Source organism: Cervus elaphus, chromosome 4, assembly GCF_910594005.1.
Source record: "Cervus elaphus chromosome 4, mCerEla1.1, whole genome shotgun sequence".
Taxonomy (NCBI): Eukaryota; Metazoa; Chordata; class Mammalia; order Artiodactyla; family Cervidae; genus Cervus; species Cervus elaphus.
Window position 1 is genome coordinate 47,373,311 of NC_057818.1, and position 21,165 is coordinate 47,394,475.

The window sequence follows — 21,165 nt, forward strand, 5'->3', positions numbered from 1 at the left end:
GAGTAGCCCCTGTTCTCCAGAAATAGAGAAAACCCGTGAGCAGCAAGAAAGACTCAGTGCTGTCAAAAATAAATAAATATTAAATGTGTTGCTTAATCTCCAAATATTTTGTGACTTTTTTTTCAGCTTTCTATTATTGTTTTATAGTTTATTTGAATTATGATCTGAGGCCATACTCTTTGTGATTTCTAGTCTTTAAAATGTGTTAGGTGTGTTTTATGGGCAAAAAGTCGTCTATTTCGGTGAATGTTTGAACTGAGTTGTGTACTCAGCTGTTTTTGGATGAAGTATTCTATAAGCAACAACTAAATTCAGCTGATCAAGGGACTTCCCTGGTGGCCCAGTGGTTGAGACTCTGAGCTCCTAGTTCAGGGGGCCCAGGATTGATCCCTGGTCAGGGAACTAGATCCTGCATGCTGCAACTAAAAAGACCCTGAATGCTCCAACAAAGATTGTGCACTTGGCAGTGATCTCAGTTCAGTTCAGTTGCTCAGTCGTGTCTTTGCAACCCCATGGACTACAGCACGCCAGGCTTCCCTATCCATCACCAACTCCCGGAGCTTGCTCAAACTCATATCCATTGAGTCAGTGATGCCATCCAAACATCTCATCCTCTGTCGTCCCCTTCTCCTCTGCAATTAAGACCCGATACAGCCAAATAAATAAACATTTAAAAAAATTCAGCTTATCAATCCTCTTATTCAGTTCAACTATATGTTCTTACTGATTTTCTGCCTGATAGATTTGTCAATTATTGAAAGTGGGGTGTTGAAATATCTTACAGTTCTATTAGTCATTTTTATTATGATAAAATTCACATTTTATCCATTTAAAAAGTGTACAACTCAGTGGCATTTAGTACATTCACAGAGGTATACAACTGTCACCACTAATTCCAGAAAAGTTTCATCACCCCAAATGGAAACCCCATGTCCATTTAGCAGTCACTTCCCAATCCTTCCTCCCCAGTGTCCCTGGAGCCATTAATTTGCTTTCTGCTTCTATGGATGTGCCTATTCTGCATAATTCACATTGATGGAATAATCATACAATATGTGGTCTTTTGTTTCAGCTTCATTCATGTAGCATAATGTTTTTGAGATTCATCTATGCTGTACCATATATCAGTGCTTCATTCCTTTTTATGGCCAAATAATATTCTATTGAATGGATATAGCGTATTTTGTTCACCCATTTTTTTTCTGTTGGTGAACATTTTCATTGTTTCTACCTTTTGGTTATTATGAATATAGTTCAATCAGTTTTTGCCTCATGCATTTTGATCCTCTGTCCCTAGATCTATATACTTTAATGATTTTAGTGATCCATAATGTTTTCCATCATCTGGTGGCTCAGTGATAAAGAATCCACCTGCCAAGCAGGAGACGCAGGTTCAATCCCTGGGTCGGGAGGATCCTCTGGAGAAGGGAATGGCAACTCACTCCAGTATTCTTGCCTGGAAAATCCCACAGACAAAGAAGCCTGGAGGGCTACAGTCCATGGGGTCACAAGAGTTGGACACAACTCAGTGACTAAACAAAAACAACAACAGAACACTGTTTTCCGTAGTGGCTGTATCAATTTACATTCCTACATACAGGGTACTAGAGTTCCCTTTTCTCCACATCTTCACTGACACTTGTTATTTCTTGTCTTTTTGACAGTAGCCATTCTGATAGGTCTGAAGTAGTATCTAACCTGTGGTTCTGACTTGCATTTCCCTGCTAATCCGTAGTGTTGCACATCTTTTCATGTGTCTATTGGTCATCTGTATGTCTTCTTGGAAAAATGCCTATTCAGGTCTTCTGCCCATTTTTCAATAGGTGTTTGTTTTTGCTCCTGAGTTGTTTGAGCGCTTATTATATTTTGGATATTACCCTCTTATCAGATATATCATTTGCAACCTCCCATTCAGTAGGTTGCCTTTTTGTTTTGTTGATGGTTTCATTACTGTGCAAACGCTTTTAAGTTTGATTAGGTCCTGTTTGCTTCTTTTTATTTGTTTCCCTTACCTAAGGAGACAGATCTGAAAAGAAAAAAAGGTTACTAAGACCTGCAAGAGTGCACTATGTTTTTCTTCTAGGAGTATTATGGTTTCAGGTTTTACAATATGCCTTTAATTTTGAGTTTATTTATGTATAGAGTATGAGAAACTGTTCTAATTTCATTCTTTTACATGTAGATGTCCAGTTTTCCCAGCATCACTTATTGAAAAGGCTATCTTTTCTCCACTGTATATTCTTGCCTCCCTTGTCATAGATTAATTGATCAGATGTGTGTGGGTTTACTTCTGGACTATTTTGTTCCATTGATCTGTGTGGTCTGTTTTTGTGCCAGTACCAACCATACAATTTTGATTACTGTAGCTTTGTAGAATGCTAGGTTCCCCCCCCTCCCCATACTTTAGATGTTTCACTTCATTCTCTTTGTGCTTACATGGTCTCTGGAGAGAAACCCAATGTAATTTTTATCCTTGTTCCTCCATAGTTAAGATTTCCTCACCCCCAACCATGGCTTTTTTCAAGATTTTTCTCTTTGTCTTAATCTTCTCCAATTTCAATATGATATACAGTTGCTGCTTGAACAACATGGATTTGAACTGCTAGGGTGCACTTATACACAGATTATTTTCAATAAATATAATATCTATATTTTCATTTTTCACTAATTTTGGAAAGTTCTCAGCCATTATTTCATTTTACAAATCTTTAAATTAAGTGTTGGGAAAGGTTTTTGTTCAAATAGAGATCACAATATGTGGAACCAGAAGAAGTAGGGTTTGAGTCCTGATTCTATCCAGATTGTTGCAACCTCCTGCCCTTGGGTGAGTCATTTATCAATTCCCTTGTTTTTGAGGCAGAGATAGCAGTATGTGGATTTTTGACTGCTCTAGGGGTTGGCACCCCTAACCCTTGCATTGTTCAATGGTCACCTGTACATAGGTGTAGATTTTTTGGTATTTCACTTGCTTGTTATTTCCTGAACCTCCTGGATCTGTGATTTGGTGTTATTAATTTTGGAAAACTCTCAGCTATCATTATTTAGAATATGTCTCCTTTATCTCTTCTCTTTCTGGCATCCCAATTACATATATGTAACATCTTCTGTTTTTTTCCCACAGTTCTTGGATATTCTGCTGTGGCTCTGTTTTTTAATCATTTTTCTTTTCTCTTTACACTTGTTTGGCAAATTTCTACTAACACAGCTCTAAGCTCATTGATTGTCTTTGACTATATTCAGTCCATTGATGAACCAATCAAAAATGTTGATTTCTAGCATTTTCTTTTAATCTTTTGTTAGAGTTTTCATCTCTTTGCTTGCCCTACCTGTTTTGCATATTGTCTACATTTTCTATTAGAGTCCTTTAGCATATTAATCACAGTTATTTTGGATTTCCTATCTGATAACTCCAAAATATAGCTCATATCTGAGCCTCATTTTAATGCTTGCTTCCTCTCTTCAGACAATTTTTTCTTGGCTTTTAGCATAGAGTGTAGTTGTTTGTTGAAAGCTGTATGTGATGTATTAGGTAATATGTATGTCTGTGCTCAGTTGCTCGGTCACATACTCTTTGTGACCCCATGGACTGTAGCCCACCAGGCTCCTTTCTCCATGGGATTTTCCTGACAAGAAAACTGGAGTGGTTTGCCATTTTCTCCTAGAGGGGATCTTCCCAACCCAGGCATCAGACCCACGTCTCCTGCGTCTCCTGCATTGCAAGCGGTTCCTTTTTTTCTCCTAGAGGGGATCTTCCCAAACCAGGCATCAGACCCATGTCTCCTGCGTCTCCTGCATTGCAAGCGGATCCTTTACCCCAAGTCACTGTGGAAGCACATTGGGTAATATAAACTGAAATAACTAGACCTTAGTGTGAGATGTTATGTAAATCTTGCCAGTAGCTGGACCATGTTTAATATTTGCTACAGCTATAGGTGCCAGAGGTTTCAGTTTTCTCCAGTGTCATTCAGTTCAGTTCAGTCGCTCAGTCGAGTCTGACTCTTTGCAACCCCATGGACTGCAGCATGGCAGGCTTCCCTGTCCATCACCAATTCCCGGAGCTTCCTCAAACTCATGTCCATCGAATCGGTGATGCCATCCAACCATCTCATCCTCTGTTGTCCTCTAGTGTCATTATTTTTATTTATTTGTTCATTCATTATCTCTGGCTGCACTGGGTCTTCCTGGAAGCACAGGCCTTCTCTAGTTGCAGAGAGCACAGGCTACTCTCTAGTTGTAGTGTTCCAGCTTATTATGTTGGCTTCTCTTGCTGCCAAGCACAGGCTATAGTCGCATGGGTTCAGAAATTGCCCTGCACAGGTTTAGTTGCCTCCTGGCATTAGGGATCTTAGTTTGTGGACCAGGGCTCAAACCCGTGTTGGATTCTTAATCATTAGACCATCAGGGAAGTCCCTCTAGTGTTACTGTTCTCCTCCCACATTGTCTTTGGGTTTCCCTATATCTCCTCCTTAAATCAAGTCTGTATATTGTGGCTCTTTCCATTGCAATCCACTGTTATTGTACAGGAGCCCTATCAAGGTGGCACTAAGGTATGGGGGATGGGGAGCATTCTATAATCTTATATTTAAAATCTCATTTTTTAATGCATCTGAATACTTTGGAAGTATTTCTCCGCCTTTTTGTCCCTTCTCCCTTTCAGTGAGACAGGAAGATTAGAGTGAGCTGGCACTGGCTAGTTGCCCTTCCCTCAAGGAGATGAGGTTCTTGTAATCTAATTCGACTAGGAGAGCAGGCCTTTGTTACAGAGAACATTGTGTGTATTTCTAAAAGCTTGCCCATTCCCAGCCTACAAATGAAGGGCAGGGGTGTTTCTTAGATCTTCACCTTGAGAACCTGGTGGGGTTCTTGGAAGTAAAATCCATGGAAGTACAGGGGTTCTCTAAAGCTGGGCCTCCAGAGCTTCTCACATTCAAGTTAATCCACACTCCCCTTCAGCAATGCATCAAAATTATCATTTAAGTATTCCTAACAGTTTATCCTAAAGGAGATTGATCAGTCCTGGGTGTTCATTGGAAGGACTGATGCTGAAGCTGAAACTCCAATACTTTGGCTACCTGATGCAAAGAGCTGACTCATTTGAAAAGACCCTGATGCTGGGAGGGATTGGGGGCAGGAGGAGAAGGGGACAACAGAGGATGAGATGGCTGGATGGCATCACCAATTCGACGGGCATGGGTTTGGGTAGACTCCGGGAGTTGGTGGTGGACAGGGAGGCCTGGCGTGCTGCGATTCATGGGGTCGCAAAGAGTTGGACACGACTGAGTGACTTAACTGAACTAAACAGAACAGTTTAAGAGGGCTTCCTTGGTAGCTTAGCTGGTAAAGAATCTGCCTGCAATGTGGGAGACCTGGGTTCAATCCCTGGGTCGGGAAGACTCCCTGGAGGACGACATGGCAACCCACTCCACGATTCTTGCCTGGAGAATCCTCATGGACAGAAGAGCCTGGTGGGCTACAGTCCATGGGATCGCAAAGAGTCAGACATAACTGAGCGACTAAGCACAGCACAGCACAATAGTTTATGACTCGTGTGGCTTTAGCTCCAGGTAAGGTGACTTTGGCTGTTATCTAAATTTTCCATCTCTTCACAATTCAGGGTGGTGGTTTTCCCTGCCACCTCAATTTTCTGATAGGTTTAAGAAAAGTCATTGATTTTCACAAAGTAAGTAAGTCTATGAGCTATTAAGCCATAAAAAAGTGTGGAGGAAATTTACATGCATATTTTTACATGAAAGAAGCCAATCTGAAAAGGCTACATACTATATAATTCCAACTATATGGAAAAGGCAAAACTATGGAAACAAAAAGATCAATGGTTGCCAAGGGTTGGAGTGAAAAAGGGAATAACAGGCATAGCAGAGAGGATTTTAAAGGCAGTGAAAATATCTGTATGATACTATTATATAATTGTGGATACATGTGGACACATTTGTCTAAACCCATGAATGCACAAGGCTTCCCTGGTGACTCAGATGGTAAAGAATTCACTTGCAATGTAGGAGACCCAGGTTCAATCCCAGGGTTGGGAAGATCCCCTGGAGAAGGGAATGGCTACTCACTCCAGTATTCTTGCCTGGAAAATCCCACGGACAGAGAAGTGTGGCAGGCCATTGTCACAAAGTGACACAACTGAGTGACTAACATTTTCACTTTTCATGAACATACAAACAAAGAGTGAATTCTGAGGCTGAACTGTGAACTTGGATTGGTTATGATGTGTCAGTGTAGGTCCATTGATTGTAACAAATATACCACTCTGGTGAGGGATGTTGGTAATGGGATGGCCAGGAGGTGCAGGGGGTATATGGGAAACCACTGTACCTTCCCCTCAATTTTGCTGTTAAAACTTCTCTTTAAAAGACTTTAGAGGGACTTCCCTGGTGGTCCAGTGGCTAAGACTTTGCACTCCCAATGCAGGGGGCCTGGGTTTGATTCCTGGTCCCATATGTTACAACTAACACCCAGTGCAACCAAATAAATAAAACTTAAAAAAAAAAAAAAAAAAAAACCTTTAAAAAATAATAGTAAGAGTTGCAGGTTCCTAGAGTTGAGGCAGGGAAAGCCACTGATTTTCAGTTTGTTCCTATTTTTTTCCTCCTTGTTTAAGGATGGGAGTGATGGGAGTGATGACTTCTTAAAGAATGGTTGGAGAATCCTCAGGGGTCTCTTAGGTCAAAATTATTTTCATAGTAATTTTAAAAACTTTTTTCCTTTTCCACTTTCATTCTCTCCTGAGAGTAGTTTCCTGGTCTACGTAACATGCAACATTGCTACAGAATGAATGCAGAGATGAGAACCCAACTCTTTCAGTAAACTATTAAAGGTATTTGAAAAATTATATAATATTGCAATTGTCATTGTTTTTCAAATATACTTTTAATAAAATGTTATTGTGTTAACATGTGATGAGTCTATTTATAAATGAATTTAAAATTTTTGTTTCAGTTTGAGACATGCTGTTGCAAAATGTCAAATGTCCTTAAATGTCAAAGCTGAAACCAAAAGTCCTGGATTTTAAAACTGGTGTTAAAACCCTAATTTCCACAGGACTCATACATTTCACATCCTTACCAGCAATGTTCAGTATTCACTTACTTGCATCATTACCAGTGCTGGATGTCATACGTCTTTGTAATTTCCCAGCTGGCTCTGCAGCTATTTCTGTTCTTGTTTCTAAGTGCTAGCCAGCAGTGTGTGAAAGAAGGTAATGTGTGTAATGCTAGATTCCTGTCCTTAAAGTAAACTGATGTGCCTCTTTGCCCCCTACTTTCCTTGACTCCTGGGGATGTAAATGTGATAGTGTGCCATATTGGGCTGTGTGAATAAGACCTCCCTAGGAGTGATGGAAAACAAGAAAGAGAATCTGTACCAGTTCTGTACTAACTGCAGACTAATTATTAAATGTGAGGATAAAAAGATCAACTTTTAAGGCACTGTTATTTGAGGTCTCTTACATTCTACTGAATCTGTATTTCAAAACACTAGCTCTGTCTTTGCGAAGAGGAAGACCTGGGTTTGATCCCTTGGTTGAGAAGATCCCCTGGAGGAGGGTATGGCAATCCACTCCAGTATTCTTGCCTGGAGAATCCCCATGGACAAAGGAGCATGGCAGGCTACAGTCCATGTGGTCGCAAAGAGTCCCTCTATTTGTAACAATAAATGGACTTGAAAAACTTTAAATCAAAGTCGCATCAATCCTGTGAATTATACACCGGTGTTTTCCAGTAATTTCATTGTTTTTAATATCATAAGTCAATTCTGCTATTCTGTTCTACTGTATTTGTTTTCATTTACTTGATGCTGAAACAGAAACTCCAATACTTTGGAGTTTCACATGGCCACCTATGCGAAGAGTTGACTCATCGGAAAACACCCTGATGCTGGAGGGATTGGGGGCAGGAGAAGGGGACGACAGAGGATGAGATAGCTGGATGGCATCACCGACTTGATGGACATGAGACTGAGTAAACTCTGGGAGTTGGTGATGGATAGGGAGGCCTGGCATGCTGTGATTCATGGGGTCGCAAAGAGTCGGACACGACTGAGCAACTGAACTGAACTGAACTCCCATTTTAACAGTTTCTTTGCCCACTATTCTTGTTTCTGAAATCCTCCATCTAGGATCACTTATGTTACTAAATAGCATGCCAATACCCCTCCTCAGTCCTCCTCCCTTCACATCCCTTTAGTCTTTTAACAATGAGTTTTTGAAGAGACCAGGCCAGATGTCAAACAGCGGTTCTTAAAGAATGGTTGGAGAATCCTCAGGGGTCTCTTAGGTCAAAATTATTTTCATAGTAATTTCAAAAACTTTTTTCCTTTTCCACTTTCATTCTCTCCTGAGAGTAGTTTCCTGGTCTATGTAACATGCAACATTGCTACAGAATGAATGCAGAGATGAGAGCCCAACTCTTTCAGTAAACTATTAAAGGTATTTGAAAAATTATATAATATTGCAATTGTCATTGTTTTTCAAATATACTTTTAATAAAATGTTATTATGTTAACATGTGATGAGTTTATTTATAAATGAATTTAAAATTTTTGTTTCAGTTTGAGACTTGCTGTTGCAAAATATCCCCATCTTAGGTCAGGTTCCCTGAGAGACAGAATCTGAAATGAACCAGAATTGGGTGGATGGTGAAATTGAACTGTGACAGAGTTGCAAACTCTCAGGGAGCTCTAGGACTGGGATGACGCTTTGCACTTGCTCTACACTTGATCTTAGCCAAAAGGCCGAGAAGCGATCACACTTACTCTAAATTGCTCTTGGGGAGGCACTGTAGCCATGCATGATGCAGCTCTCTTCATCCAAGGGCAATTCTTACAGAGGAACTCAGTGGTGAGTTGTCAGCAGTCAAAGATTTTCAGCAGTTAGCAAAGAGAGAGGGGAGTATAAGGCAGAGCTTACATTCTAGAATGCCCTTAGTGATCTGGCTGAAATGACAGATGGCAGGACTACAGCTGGAGATGACACCCTTCACTTCTTTCCTGTCCCGCTTCCTTCATGCCTTTCCCACTCTTTCTGGGAGCACTTCCTTAATAAATCACTTGTGTAGGAATTCTTATCTCAAGATCTGCCTCGGGCAAATTACAGGTAAAAGAATGTCCACAATATGACTCAATTCCATCCTCCTACCTTTACTCCCAAACATTTCTCCTTAGTCTGCTGCATTTTTAGCAACTGGTGACCATCCAGCTGGTGCGGTCCACAAAATTGTAGTTTTCCTTTAGCTCTCTTTTCCTTATCTTTCATATCAGTAACTTCAAATTAAGTCTGAAATCTAGAATGGAAATTATCAGGCAGTAACAGTTCATGTGTATCCAAGTGGAGAGGGATTTATTGTGATTTGATTGATTTTTTTTACATGTTATCTCAGTGACTTAGACCTTATTTCTACTCTTCAGGATAGGAAAAAAATTAATTAACAGAGACAAGATCATCTTCTTGTTGACATAACAATAAAGCAGCCTTCCTAGACTTGAGATTCAGGTTTACTCTCAGGCACTATATCTCACCCAATCAGCCCAGCCACTCTTAGTGGGACAGGCTAAAAAGGCACCTAAGGTGGTCGTTGTGAGTGTAAGGGAAATTTAAAACATTTCTGTTGACTCCAAAGCTATGTAAAGAATGGGACAGAAAAAAAGTGAGATATGAGCCAAATAAAGAAGCATGAAAAAGAAAATCAGAGTGAAAAATAAGTTTAGATCTCCCCCCAATTTTTGCAACTAAAAATATTTACACAGATTTTGTTGTATGTGTAAAACATGAACTTTGAAAAGTACTTTTTAAAAAGTCTACAAAAAAAGTGTGCTTGCAAAATTGGACTTACCACAAAACCCATGAAAGAAGAGATTATGAAGTGACAACACATTTAGATATTTAAGTTTTGGGAAACTGCTGATTTCATAAATATCAGTGCCTGCTATTTATAATTCTAAGTCACTGTCAGTCTTCACAAATGACTAATTGAAGTAAAACTGAGCTTAGTCATGCTTGTACTTCATAAATTTAGTCTGAGAATGATTTAATTTTGTAAAATTAGTTTCAAATAAATGCAACTGACATTCAAACATTCAAAGCTAAAAGATTCCTTTTGAACAATATTCCCAATCATAATCACCTTTTAAAAAAGACACTAATGGTTTTCTGTGCATCAAGTAATACTGCAGAGATGGTAAATAAAAAAAATACCTGAAGGGCTGATTCATGTATTGTTTAACAGAGAATGAGATCCTTTCAGAGGAACTGTTATTACTGCTCAGGGTCTTAGACCACACACTGCTTTCAACCAAAACTAGATATAGGTACATAAATCAAGGGTTGTAGAAGAAATAAAATGATCTATAGGTTAAGAGTGAAGCAATTTTACATAATTGCTTAAGGCTATCTCAAGAAAAAAGGTTTTCTTGTTTCAAAATATTGTAATAATTAATGATTATATTAATGCTTATGCTGGTTGTATGGAAATGTACAGAGTAAGAAGATTAATATTGTAGAGTTAGTTTCTCAAGAATTTTTTCTCTCCATAATGACTCTAATCATATTACTAACTCATTAGTTATGAATCCAACAAGTTGTCAAATAAAACAAGACACACTGAGAGAGTAGAGATCATTAGATCATGATACTCTAAAATTCTAAATAAAAATCACATTTGATTTGTCACATTGCCCTCTGATTTTCAAATTTTTAACAAATAATTACATACTTCTTGAATCTAAGATATAATTGGCTGAAAATTAAGTCCTAAATAAAGAATGTGAAAAAAAAGCACAAGACTGATGAGACATGCTAATTTCATATTAAATAGTAAACAGGATTATCACTTTCAATTACTAATTTTCTGGAAATATTTTTGATAAAACAGTTCAGCATCTGATAGAGCACATGAATCTATTACAACACTTTCCTCTATGCATAGTCATGCCCTAACCCATAAATTGTCTGAAGTACAAAAACAAAATTAAGACATCCATATCACCATCATGTATCATTAACTTTTAAGATTTATTTTATATGCTATTCATCTCTTTTTAAGGCATAAAAATTACAAGTAAAGCTAAGAGCCCCCTTCGATCAACACCCTGAATCCTAATCTCCTGCCAGAGACAACACTATCAATAACTTGATATGTGTTCTTTTTAATCCATTTAAAATAGTTTTACATACATATTTCAGTAATAAAAACATAGATCTATTCTTTGTGAATGATTTCACTCCAATTTACATGAGTGTTATTTTACAGTATGTTTCATCTAGATCTTAATTTTTTTCCACTCAACATTATTTTAGGTAACAACCCATGTTACACAATATAGACCAAGTTCATTACTTTTAACTGCTGTATACTATTCCATTATTTTAATATCACATTTTATTTATCTATTATCCCTTCAATATATAGGTTGTTTTCTATTTAGATAATATATATTTCTTATGCATAGTTGTGAATTTCTTTAGGATGTATATCCAGAAGAGAAACTACAGGGTCCTTTTAAAAAATGTTTCCCTGCCTCAAAGTCACAAACAACATCCTGTTATTTCCTTCCAAGAAGTTCAGAGTTTGGTTGTTCACATTTCAGTGTTCAAATCCTCTGGAATTCTGTTTCTTTATATGTTGCAAGGTTGTAATTTTATTTTCCCCAGTATGGAGATTCAAGTACTCCAACTATTTTTATTGACTAGGCTATTCCTCCTACTGATTCATGATGTCATGCCTAATACACAACAAGTTCACATATATTCATGGGTTTATTTCTAGGCATTCTATTCTGTAAAACTTTTCTACCTACATATTAATGTACTAATATTACACACTATTAAATGACCATAACTTCACTATACATGTAGTATATGGTAGAAGGTATGTCCTCTCTGTTCTTTTTCAGTATTATCTCAGCAATCCATAGACTTTTATTTCATATGAGGTTTAGAATCATTTTATAAAAATCCTAAAAAATTCCTGTTAGATGTTTGGAACTCTAGTAGGTCTATAGATTAAGTTGGGAAGAACTGACATTTTATACCATTGGGTTTTTCCATCTACATTCTCTCGTTTACGCAAATCTTTTGCCCTTCAATAAAGCTTTACAAGTTTTTCATAAGAATCTTGCACATTTTTTTAGATTATGCCAAGATATCTTAAAGCTAAGTAAAGCTTGGGTTGAATTTTAAAAAAAGTCTTATTCATTTAGTACACTCGGCGTTTCTCACCTGTATGACCCCTCTTATGTATAGAAAGGGATGCTCTTTGAGAGAATGCTTTTCCACATTCATTACATTCATAGGGTTTCTCACCAGTGTGAATTCTCATATGTATAATAAGTAATGAGCATTGAGAGAAGGCTTTTCCACATTTATTACATTCATACGGTTTTTCCCCTGTATGACTTCTAACATGAAGAGTAAGGGATGAGATTCGAGAAAAAGCTTTACCACACTCATTACATTTAAATGGTTTCTCTCCAGTATGAATTTTTTCATGTTCAAGGAGGTTTTGTCTCTGACTGAAAGCTTTTCCACATTGATTACAATGATAGGGTTTCTCTCCAGTATGAATTTTTTCATGTTCCGTGAGATTTGATTTCTGACTAAAGGCTTTCCCACATACTGTACATGCATAGGGTTTTTCACCAGTATGAATTCTCTGGTGTCGGATGAGGTTTGACATCTGAATAAAAGCTTTCCCACATTCATTACATTCATAAGGTTTTTCTCCGGTATGAATTTTCTGATGTGTAATGAGATTCTCTTTCCGGCTGAAGGCTTTTCCACATTCATTACATTCATAGGGTTTCTCAGCTGTATGATTTCTCATGTGTACAGTAAGGGATGAACTTTGAGAGAATGCTTTTCCACATTCACTACATACATAGGGTTTCTCACCTGTATGACTTCTCATATGTATAATAAATACTGAGCATTGAGAGAAGGCTTTTCCACATTTATTACATTTATAGGGTTTCTCCCCTGTGTGACTTCTCATATGTAGATTAACAGATGACATCCGAGAAAAAGCTCTACCACATTCATTACATGCATAAGGTTTCTCACCAGTATGAATTTTCTCATGCTCAATAAGATTTTGCTTCTGGCTGAAGGCTTTTCCACATTCCTTACATTCATAGGGTTTTTCTCCAGTATGAATTCTCTCATGTTCAATGAGATTTGATTTCTGACTGAAAGCTTTCCAACAATCCTTACATGCATAAGGTTTCTCTCCAGTATGAATTCTCTGGTGTCTAATAAGGTTTGACATCTGAATGAAAGCTTTTCCACATTCATTACACTTATATGGTTTTTCCCCAGTATGAATTTTTTGATGTGTAATAAGATTTTCCTTCCTACTGAAAGCTTTTCCACATTCCTTACATTCATAGGGTTTCTCTCCAGCATGAGTTCTCTCATGTCTGATGAGGTCAAATCTATGATTAAAGTCCTGTCCACACTGATTACACTTAAAGGGGGTTATGACATGGGATGAGCAATGGTAAAATGGTTTCCCATACTTATTACATTCATAACTTTTCTTTTTCATAAAGCCTTTCTCATAACTAAATAAGTCTAAACCATGTTCAAAATCCTTATCAAGTGAGTCACATTCATAGAACTTTTGTCTTGAAGTAACAATGTTTGAGTCCAGAGGAAATACTTTTGCAACATTTTTATATTCAAGGACATTTTCCTTAATCAGAGTTTTCTTGGAGATGGATGTGACATTTCTCACAAGGGTTTCCTGTTGCTTCTTGATCTGTTCATCAACTTTCCAAACTTCTAAAATGGAGGACCAAAAATTATTACTTTTGAATATTTCTCCTACTGCTCTATTGATAACATTTCAGAAATTTGCTACAGTGGGGGGACTTCCCTGGCAGTTCAGTGGTTAAGACTCTGTACTTCCACTGCAGGGGGTGCAAGTTCGATCCCTGGTCAGGGAACTAAGATCCTGCATGCCACGTAGCACGAACACATACACACACACACACACACACATACACACACACACACACACAAATGGAGGATTTAGGTACTTGAAAGGCAGGGAGAAGAGTGGGGCTGAAAAAAAAAGAGGATGAATTTCAAGTCTGGAGTTATATACTGATTTGAAGGCAGGAACACATCTACATCATGAAGATACATAAAGGAAAAAGGAGTCCATATGTAATTTAAAACTAGTTTCAATAATGTTCTTGAGGGCTGGAGAAGAGGAATTATGTAAAACACAGTTCATAAGGGAATAAGAAAAAAATAAACAAATGGAGGAGAAATCAGAATCCTATAGAGAAGAGTAAAGAAGACACTTCCAAGAAGGGTGATCCATAGGATCAAATACAGAAGAGAATCTCCTGTTTCAACATGGTGGAATTAAACATGTCTATCTTCTCTCCTCTCTGCAGACATGAAGAATAAACAGAAAATGAAATATGTCTTCAATTATACCAAAAGGCAGCTAAACTCCAATTCTAAAGTATAAGGAAAGTCAGAGGATAGACAGAAATAGGTGGGAAAGAAACCAAGAGACAGTGGCTGTTTTTCTTGTCTCAGATAGAAAGCATGGTGAACAGTTCTCCAAAACAGAAGGCACACTCTGTGGACAGAATGAATGAGTCATTTTTCACAACAATGGAATCTGGATGTGTTAAGACTGCCTGGTGGAACATAATCATCTTGTTCTGGCCCTGTCAAAAGGTAGGAAAGACAGAGCTAAATAGATGCAAATTCTGCAGAGATGCAAATAGCTATTATTCTTGTATAAGCAGGATATTGACATAGGAAGGTAGAAGAGAAACTGAGTGTTAGAGAAAGCATGCAACTGACAATCTCTGATTCAGAAGAAGTAAAGGGAAAATCAACTCTTAACACAAAACTCTGTATGACAGAGGAAGTCGATACAAGCAACAGAGGCTTCCTACTAGCTCAGAGTATTTTTCTAGACAATCTCCAATACTTCGTCAGTAAACAGTGGGTCCAGCAGAAAATATCCTTATTCAAAGATGAGTAATGACAGTTATTCAGATCTATATGACACTACAAGAACCAAAAAATATGAATATACAAGCTGAAAGGAAAAACTGATATTGACTGATCAATAAGCCTCATAAAGTTCTAAAGCTTTAAAGAAAAACAAACCTATGGGCATCCAGACAAACAAATCAAGTCATGTATGAAGGAAAACAATCAGGCTTCAGATTTCTCCAAGCAACACTCAAATCCAAGAAGCAGTAGAGGACTATCTAAAGTCTTCAGGAAACTGTATATAAAAACCTCTAGAGAAGACAGTATGGCCTAAGAATTTTCTACATAGCCAACTATCAACTAAATATAAAGGTTTTTTTAAAAAAGATATTTTCTTAATTTCAAAATCTCAGGAACTCTAGTTCCCACTAAATTATAAGCTCCCTGAAGACAGGACTTTGTTTTTTTTTTTTTATTGTTTTATGCCCATGTCCAGAATAGTATTTTATCTCTATTGTTACAACTATTAATGTGGTTTGCTTTTCCTTATATCTTCTACTTGGTTATTGAAGTATACATGAAAACAACTGATTTTTACTTGTTAATTTGATACCTGACCATATCACTGAAGTCTCTTAAAGTTTGTTGAAGTTGATTCTCTCGTGTTTTAAGGGATATCATCTTATCATCTGTAAATAAAGATGGTTTTATAGGGTCCTTTCCAATTCCGTTAGCACTGCTTTTTTTCTCATCTATTACTTAGGTATAAACTTAGCAAGAGATTTACAAAAGGTATAAAGGAAACCTTGGAAAGCATTTCTGAAGGATACAAAACAGGCAGATCTGAACAAAGACAGAGAACTTGTTCTTGGATAGAAAACCTTGACACTATAAAGATGTCAGTTCTCTGAAAGTTCATTTATACCTCTAACACATTCCCAGGAAAAAAATCCAACAGGCTTTTCTCTGGAAATAGATAGTTAAATCTAAAATTCATACAGTGAAGGGGCTTCCTTGGTGGCTCAGTTGGTAAAGAATCCACCTGTCAATGCAGAAGATATGGGGTCGGATCCCTGATCTGAGAAAATCCCACATGCTGTTGAGCAACTAAACCCGTGCGTCACAACTATTGAGACTGTGCTCTAGAGTCCAAGAGCCACAGCTATTGAAGCCTGAGTGCCCTAGAGCCCGTGCTCTGCAACAAGAGAAGCCACCACAATGAGAAGCCCGTGTACACCAAAGAAGAGAAGCAAGCCCCTGCTCGCTGAAATTAGAGGAAAACCCACATAACAACAAAGACCCAGCACAGACCAAAAAAAAAAAAAAAAAATTCCATAATTCCTTTAATAAACTCCTCCACCTTAAAATAAAAAACAAATAAACAAAAAATAGATTAAAAAATAAAATTCATATGGTGAAATAAATAAGAATAGTCAGCACAACTCTGAAAAAAAAGGGTACTTAACTTGGAAAAGAAAGGGACTGAGTGTGAAGGGTAAGAGAGAGACTCACTTTTTAATATTACCTTTTGGATTGTTAATATTTTTCAACCAAGGGTGCATATATTATATTTCAAAAAAATTAAAGGAATGAAAGGTGTGAATAAGCAAGGAGGAGGTAACAAGTTGTAAGTCAGAGACTTTCAAAGCTATATTGTGAGAGTTGTGAAGTAAAACAGAAAGTGTGAGTTATTGTTACAAAAGAAATCTGAAGCTTTTCAAAATAGAATGAAGAAAAGAAATGAAAGGAAATTTAACTCAAATAGTGAACACACAAAAAAAGAAAACCTGTGAATACAAAGGAATGAGAAAGCTTAAGGATCATAGAAAGGGACACTAATCCTGAAAGTAAGGGGGTAAATGAGCTAGGAAGTTGTAGTAGTTAAAATTTGAAAAAAGGAAGAGAGCTGCAACATAAGAATAGTATGTAGAAGTGTCACCATAATTCAAGGCATTCATATCTTCTGTCATTCTAGAAGACTTAAGCAAATCTTGGAAAATGTGAAATGGTATCAACCTCCTGAACAACTGCTATGTGGCTTTCTCATTCAGACCTGCCTTTTCACTTATTCACCTGAACAGTGCCTCCCAAGCAGTTCTTCTTCTACCACCCATGGCTCCTCTTCCTGCTCCAACTTGAAGATCACATCTGGTTTGGTGACTTGACAACCTATTTTGAGAGACAGCAAAGGATTTGAATGTTAATGCTGGAGACAACCATCCAGATCTTGGGTTGAGTCCTGGGGACTTGAGGGCCTATGAAAGATGATGGAGGAACTTTCACAGTGACACAAAATAATTAGCATTTACTCTAAAGACTAGCACATACAATCATATGAAAAAAGGAAATGCTAGTTAAAGACATACGGCAAGTTGAAATCTTCACATATTTCAAAGACAGAATTCTGGGTAAGACTGCAAAGCTACCCTTACCCACTGTGACCAGGTTGCTGTAGTTCTCCAGCATCACATCACGGTACAAGTTCCTCTGAGCAGGTTTCATTTGCTGCCATTCCTCCTGGGTGAGGTCCACGGCCACATCCTTAAATGTCACTGTTTCCTGTTAAAACACAATTTGAAGTCATCAAAGCTAAACACTATGGTCAAAACATGCAAGAACTCATTTAGTAGTATCCAGGGATCAGATACCATTTATCAAGTTTTCTAATTTCTAAATACTTAATTTTGTATTTATACTGTGGGGGAAAATATACCATAATAGAAATACCCTGTAGGAGTGTGTTATACTGAATCAGCAAACTTATTAATTCATCATTTATTTTGCAGGGAGCTGAAAACAGTTGTCACCGATTTGCACTGGGCTGTGACAGAGGTGACACAGATATGATTCACAGGCTCAGAATCTGTCCAAGCAGGTGTGTGATCTAATAAGAAAGAGGACATGGTAATAGTAGGGAAGTAATAAAGACAGACGGTAAATGGGTAAATAAATGGTGGTACACCCAGATAAAGGAATATTACTCAGTGCTAAAAAGAAATGTGCTATCAAGCCATGAAAAGACATGGAGGAATCTTAAATGCATGTAACTAAGTGAAAGAAGCTGACCTGAAAAGGCTATCTACAGTATGATTCCACTATGTGACATTGTGGAAAAGGCAAAACTATAGAAATAGTAAAAAGATAAGTGGATACCGGGGTTGGAGAAGAGGAAAGAAATGAGTAGACAGAGCACAGAGGATTTTTAGGTCAGTGAAAATATTCTGTATGATACTATAATGATGGATACATGCATATGTGTGTGTATACGTTATTTGCTCAGTCATTTCCGACCCTTGGTGACCCATAAACTGTAGCACACCAGGCTCCTCTGTCAAGGGAATTTTCCAGACAAGAATCCTGGAGTGGGTTGCCATTCCCCTCTCCAGGAGATATTCCAGACCAAGGGATCAAACCCTGGTCTCCTGCATTGCAGGCAGATATATATATATACACACACACCATTCTTTACCAACCGAGCTACCAGGGAAGCCCCCATATATATATACACACACATATATATATACAGGTACATACATTTGTCCAAATCCATAGATTGTACAACACCAAGAGTGAGTCTGAATGTAAACTATTGGACATTGGGTGATCATGATATGTCAATATAGGACCATCAGTTGTAACAACTGTACCACTCTGATGGGGGATGTTGATAATGGGGGAGGCTATGCACATGTGGAGGCAAGGGGTATATGGAGAACCTCTGTACATTCCTCTCAACTTTGCTGTGAACTTGAAACTGCTTTATATATATATATATATGGTTACAAACCATTACCAAGTGGGATTTATCCCAGGAATGCAATACTGATTTAACATCTGAAAATAAACTAATGTAATACACAATATGGACAGAACAAAGAACAAATTCATATGACCATCTCAACAGCTGCAGAAAAAGCACTTGACAAAACCCAATACTTTTTCATGAGAAAAACGCTTACATCTGTTAAGAACAAGACAACAGGCCCAAAATGGAGTCACTTATGCTAAGCCTCATGTCACCAAACTGAGACTTAATTAGTCTCAGCCTCTCCTAGAACTGGACTATTAAACTAGTCACGCAGAAATCACCTGATGATCATTAGTGAAGTCATCTGTCTGATAGACCCTATCATCCCCTAAAGGAAAGTAATCGGGCCAGAACCAATCTGCTTTTTGCTACTGTAACTTCCTTGCCCCGCTCCCTCTGTATGTAAAATTAACTTGGTATAGATCCTCAAAGTTCCTGTATATCTGCTAGATTGGAAGTTCTCTGATTCATGAATCATGGAATAAAGCCAATAAGATCTTCAAAATGTACTCAAGTTGAATTTTGTATTTTAACACACCCTTTGACTTGGTCCTTGTACTCCAGTGATCGGGCAAGTGAAGAGCTTGCCCCAGGAAGCTGCTGCCCATTCACCTGAATGAACACAACCTGGAGGAGCTGGGAGCCCATCCCACAGCCTGTGTCAAGACCAGGTGATCTGCAGCCCAAAGCAGAGCCCAAAGTCCACAAAGTCAACCTGCATAAGAATAAAGACCTGTTGTTCTACTCAGAAAAGCAGCAGAAAAGCTGAAAAGAAACCTGATTTAATACATACTTGATTGAAAATTTTTCAAAGAACTAAGCTCTCAAAATGAAACTGGATTTACATATTTTTACTGGTCAACAGGCTGTAGAATCTGACATCATGAGTTCAAATCCTGGCCTTAAAATTTACTAATTGTGTGGGAATTCCCTGAAAGTCCAGTGGTTAGGACTTGGTTCTTTCACTGCCTTGGCCCAGGTTCAATCCCTGATCAGGGAACTAAGATTCCCGTAAGACTCTCAGCATAGCCAAAAATTATTTTTCTTTTTTTAACTAATTGTGTGAACTCAACAAATAGCCAAATTTGAACCTCATCTGTAAAGTGGCATTTTCCTCAAAGGGTTGTTATGAGGACTAAATGAGACCAAAAAAACGTGAAAAACTCAGAACCGAGTCTGGCACCCAGTAACCATTTAATAAATGTTCCAGGAATAAATAACCCTTATTGGGCTTTCTTGTTGGCTCAGACAGTAAAGAATGCACCTGTAATGCAGGAGATCCGGGTTCCATCCCTGGGCCAGGAAGATCCCCTGGAGAAGGAATGGCTACCCACTTCAGTACTCTTGCCTAGAGAATTCCAAGGATAGAGGAGCCTGGCAGGCTATGGTCCATAAGGTCGCAAAGAGTCGGACATGACTGAGTGACTAACACTTTCACTTTTCATGGAATATGAACCATTAAAAAAATAGGGAACAACAACAACTGTATTTTTCACTACCTCTAGTAAATTACCATTAGAACATCTTTCCCACTAACTAGTGTATGAGGATAAATTTCATATCAAAAAAGACCTGACAGAAACTGCAAAACAAGAAACAAAAGTAAATATGGGTTAATTTCTAACTGTATACAATGATGAATCAGTGTTTTATAACAAAGTCTATTTTCCTAAAATATTGATGCTCTTTACATGTATATATGCCAAGAATTCCATATTTGGAGCAAGGAACAAAGGGGACTGTCAAAAAACATAAATTTAGTTTGTGTCATTAAATTTTTGTTCCTTTTCCTATTAGACACAACCAAGAAAAAGATGAGAATCACCCTAGCCCTAACAGGAAATCTTAACACTTCCAGAGGTCCTGCTGGTAATCACAGCAGTCTCCTTCTTCATTTTTAAGATACTTGAGATGATAAATCTTTTTAAAAAATAAAGTTTACAGTGAAGGCATAAAGGTAATTACATGTCAATTCTATGGTGTATATGCTGACTGGCAACTTTTTGTAAAAGGATATTTTTTCCTTAAAGTTATACAAATATTAAATAAATGTTATTCTTTCTAAAACTTGGAGCATAACACACAGTATTTTTTTTTCTTGGATATTATATACATTTTTATTTTCCAAATGTCTTCTACACTCAGCTTGAACAAAACTGCCTTATTCTAAAAGGCATATTTAGAATATCTGAGATTTCAATAAATCTGAAGATTAAAGAGAATTCATATTGATTTAACAATGATGATTTTATTTTTAAAAAGTATATATTAAAAATTTACTCAAATCCTCTTCTAGGTCTCAGCAATGTTTTAAAGGTTTCTTTCTCTCATATACATCTTTTTTTCCTTTAGGATTTTATTTCTACTCTTAACATCTTTC

At 37.5% G+C, this 21,165-nt stretch overlaps 1 protein-coding gene across 26 annotated transcripts in view; it reads right to left on the bottom strand.

The window, feature by feature from the left end:
* Positions 1–9,341: 9,341 nt before the first annotated feature.
* ZNF568 (zinc finger protein 568) overlaps positions 9,342–21,165 on the bottom strand; it is a 38,533-nt gene continuing 26,709 nt past the window's right edge. For 25 of the 26 annotated variants that reach the window (XM_043892609.1, XM_043892589.1, XM_043892656.1 and 22 more), the window contains 3 exons: positions 17,410–17,536; positions 17,051–17,149; positions 9,342–13,795 (listed from right to left, as the gene is read on the bottom strand). In XM_043892609.1, the coding sequence (XP_043748544.1) occupies positions 12,213–13,795; positions 17,051–17,149; positions 17,410–17,536 (1,809 nt within the window). In that variant the 3' untranslated portion in view covers positions 9,342–12,212. The remainder of the gene's footprint in view (positions 13,796–17,050; positions 17,150–17,409; positions 17,537–21,165) is intronic. The other variant, XM_043892630.1, reaches the window with a different exon arrangement.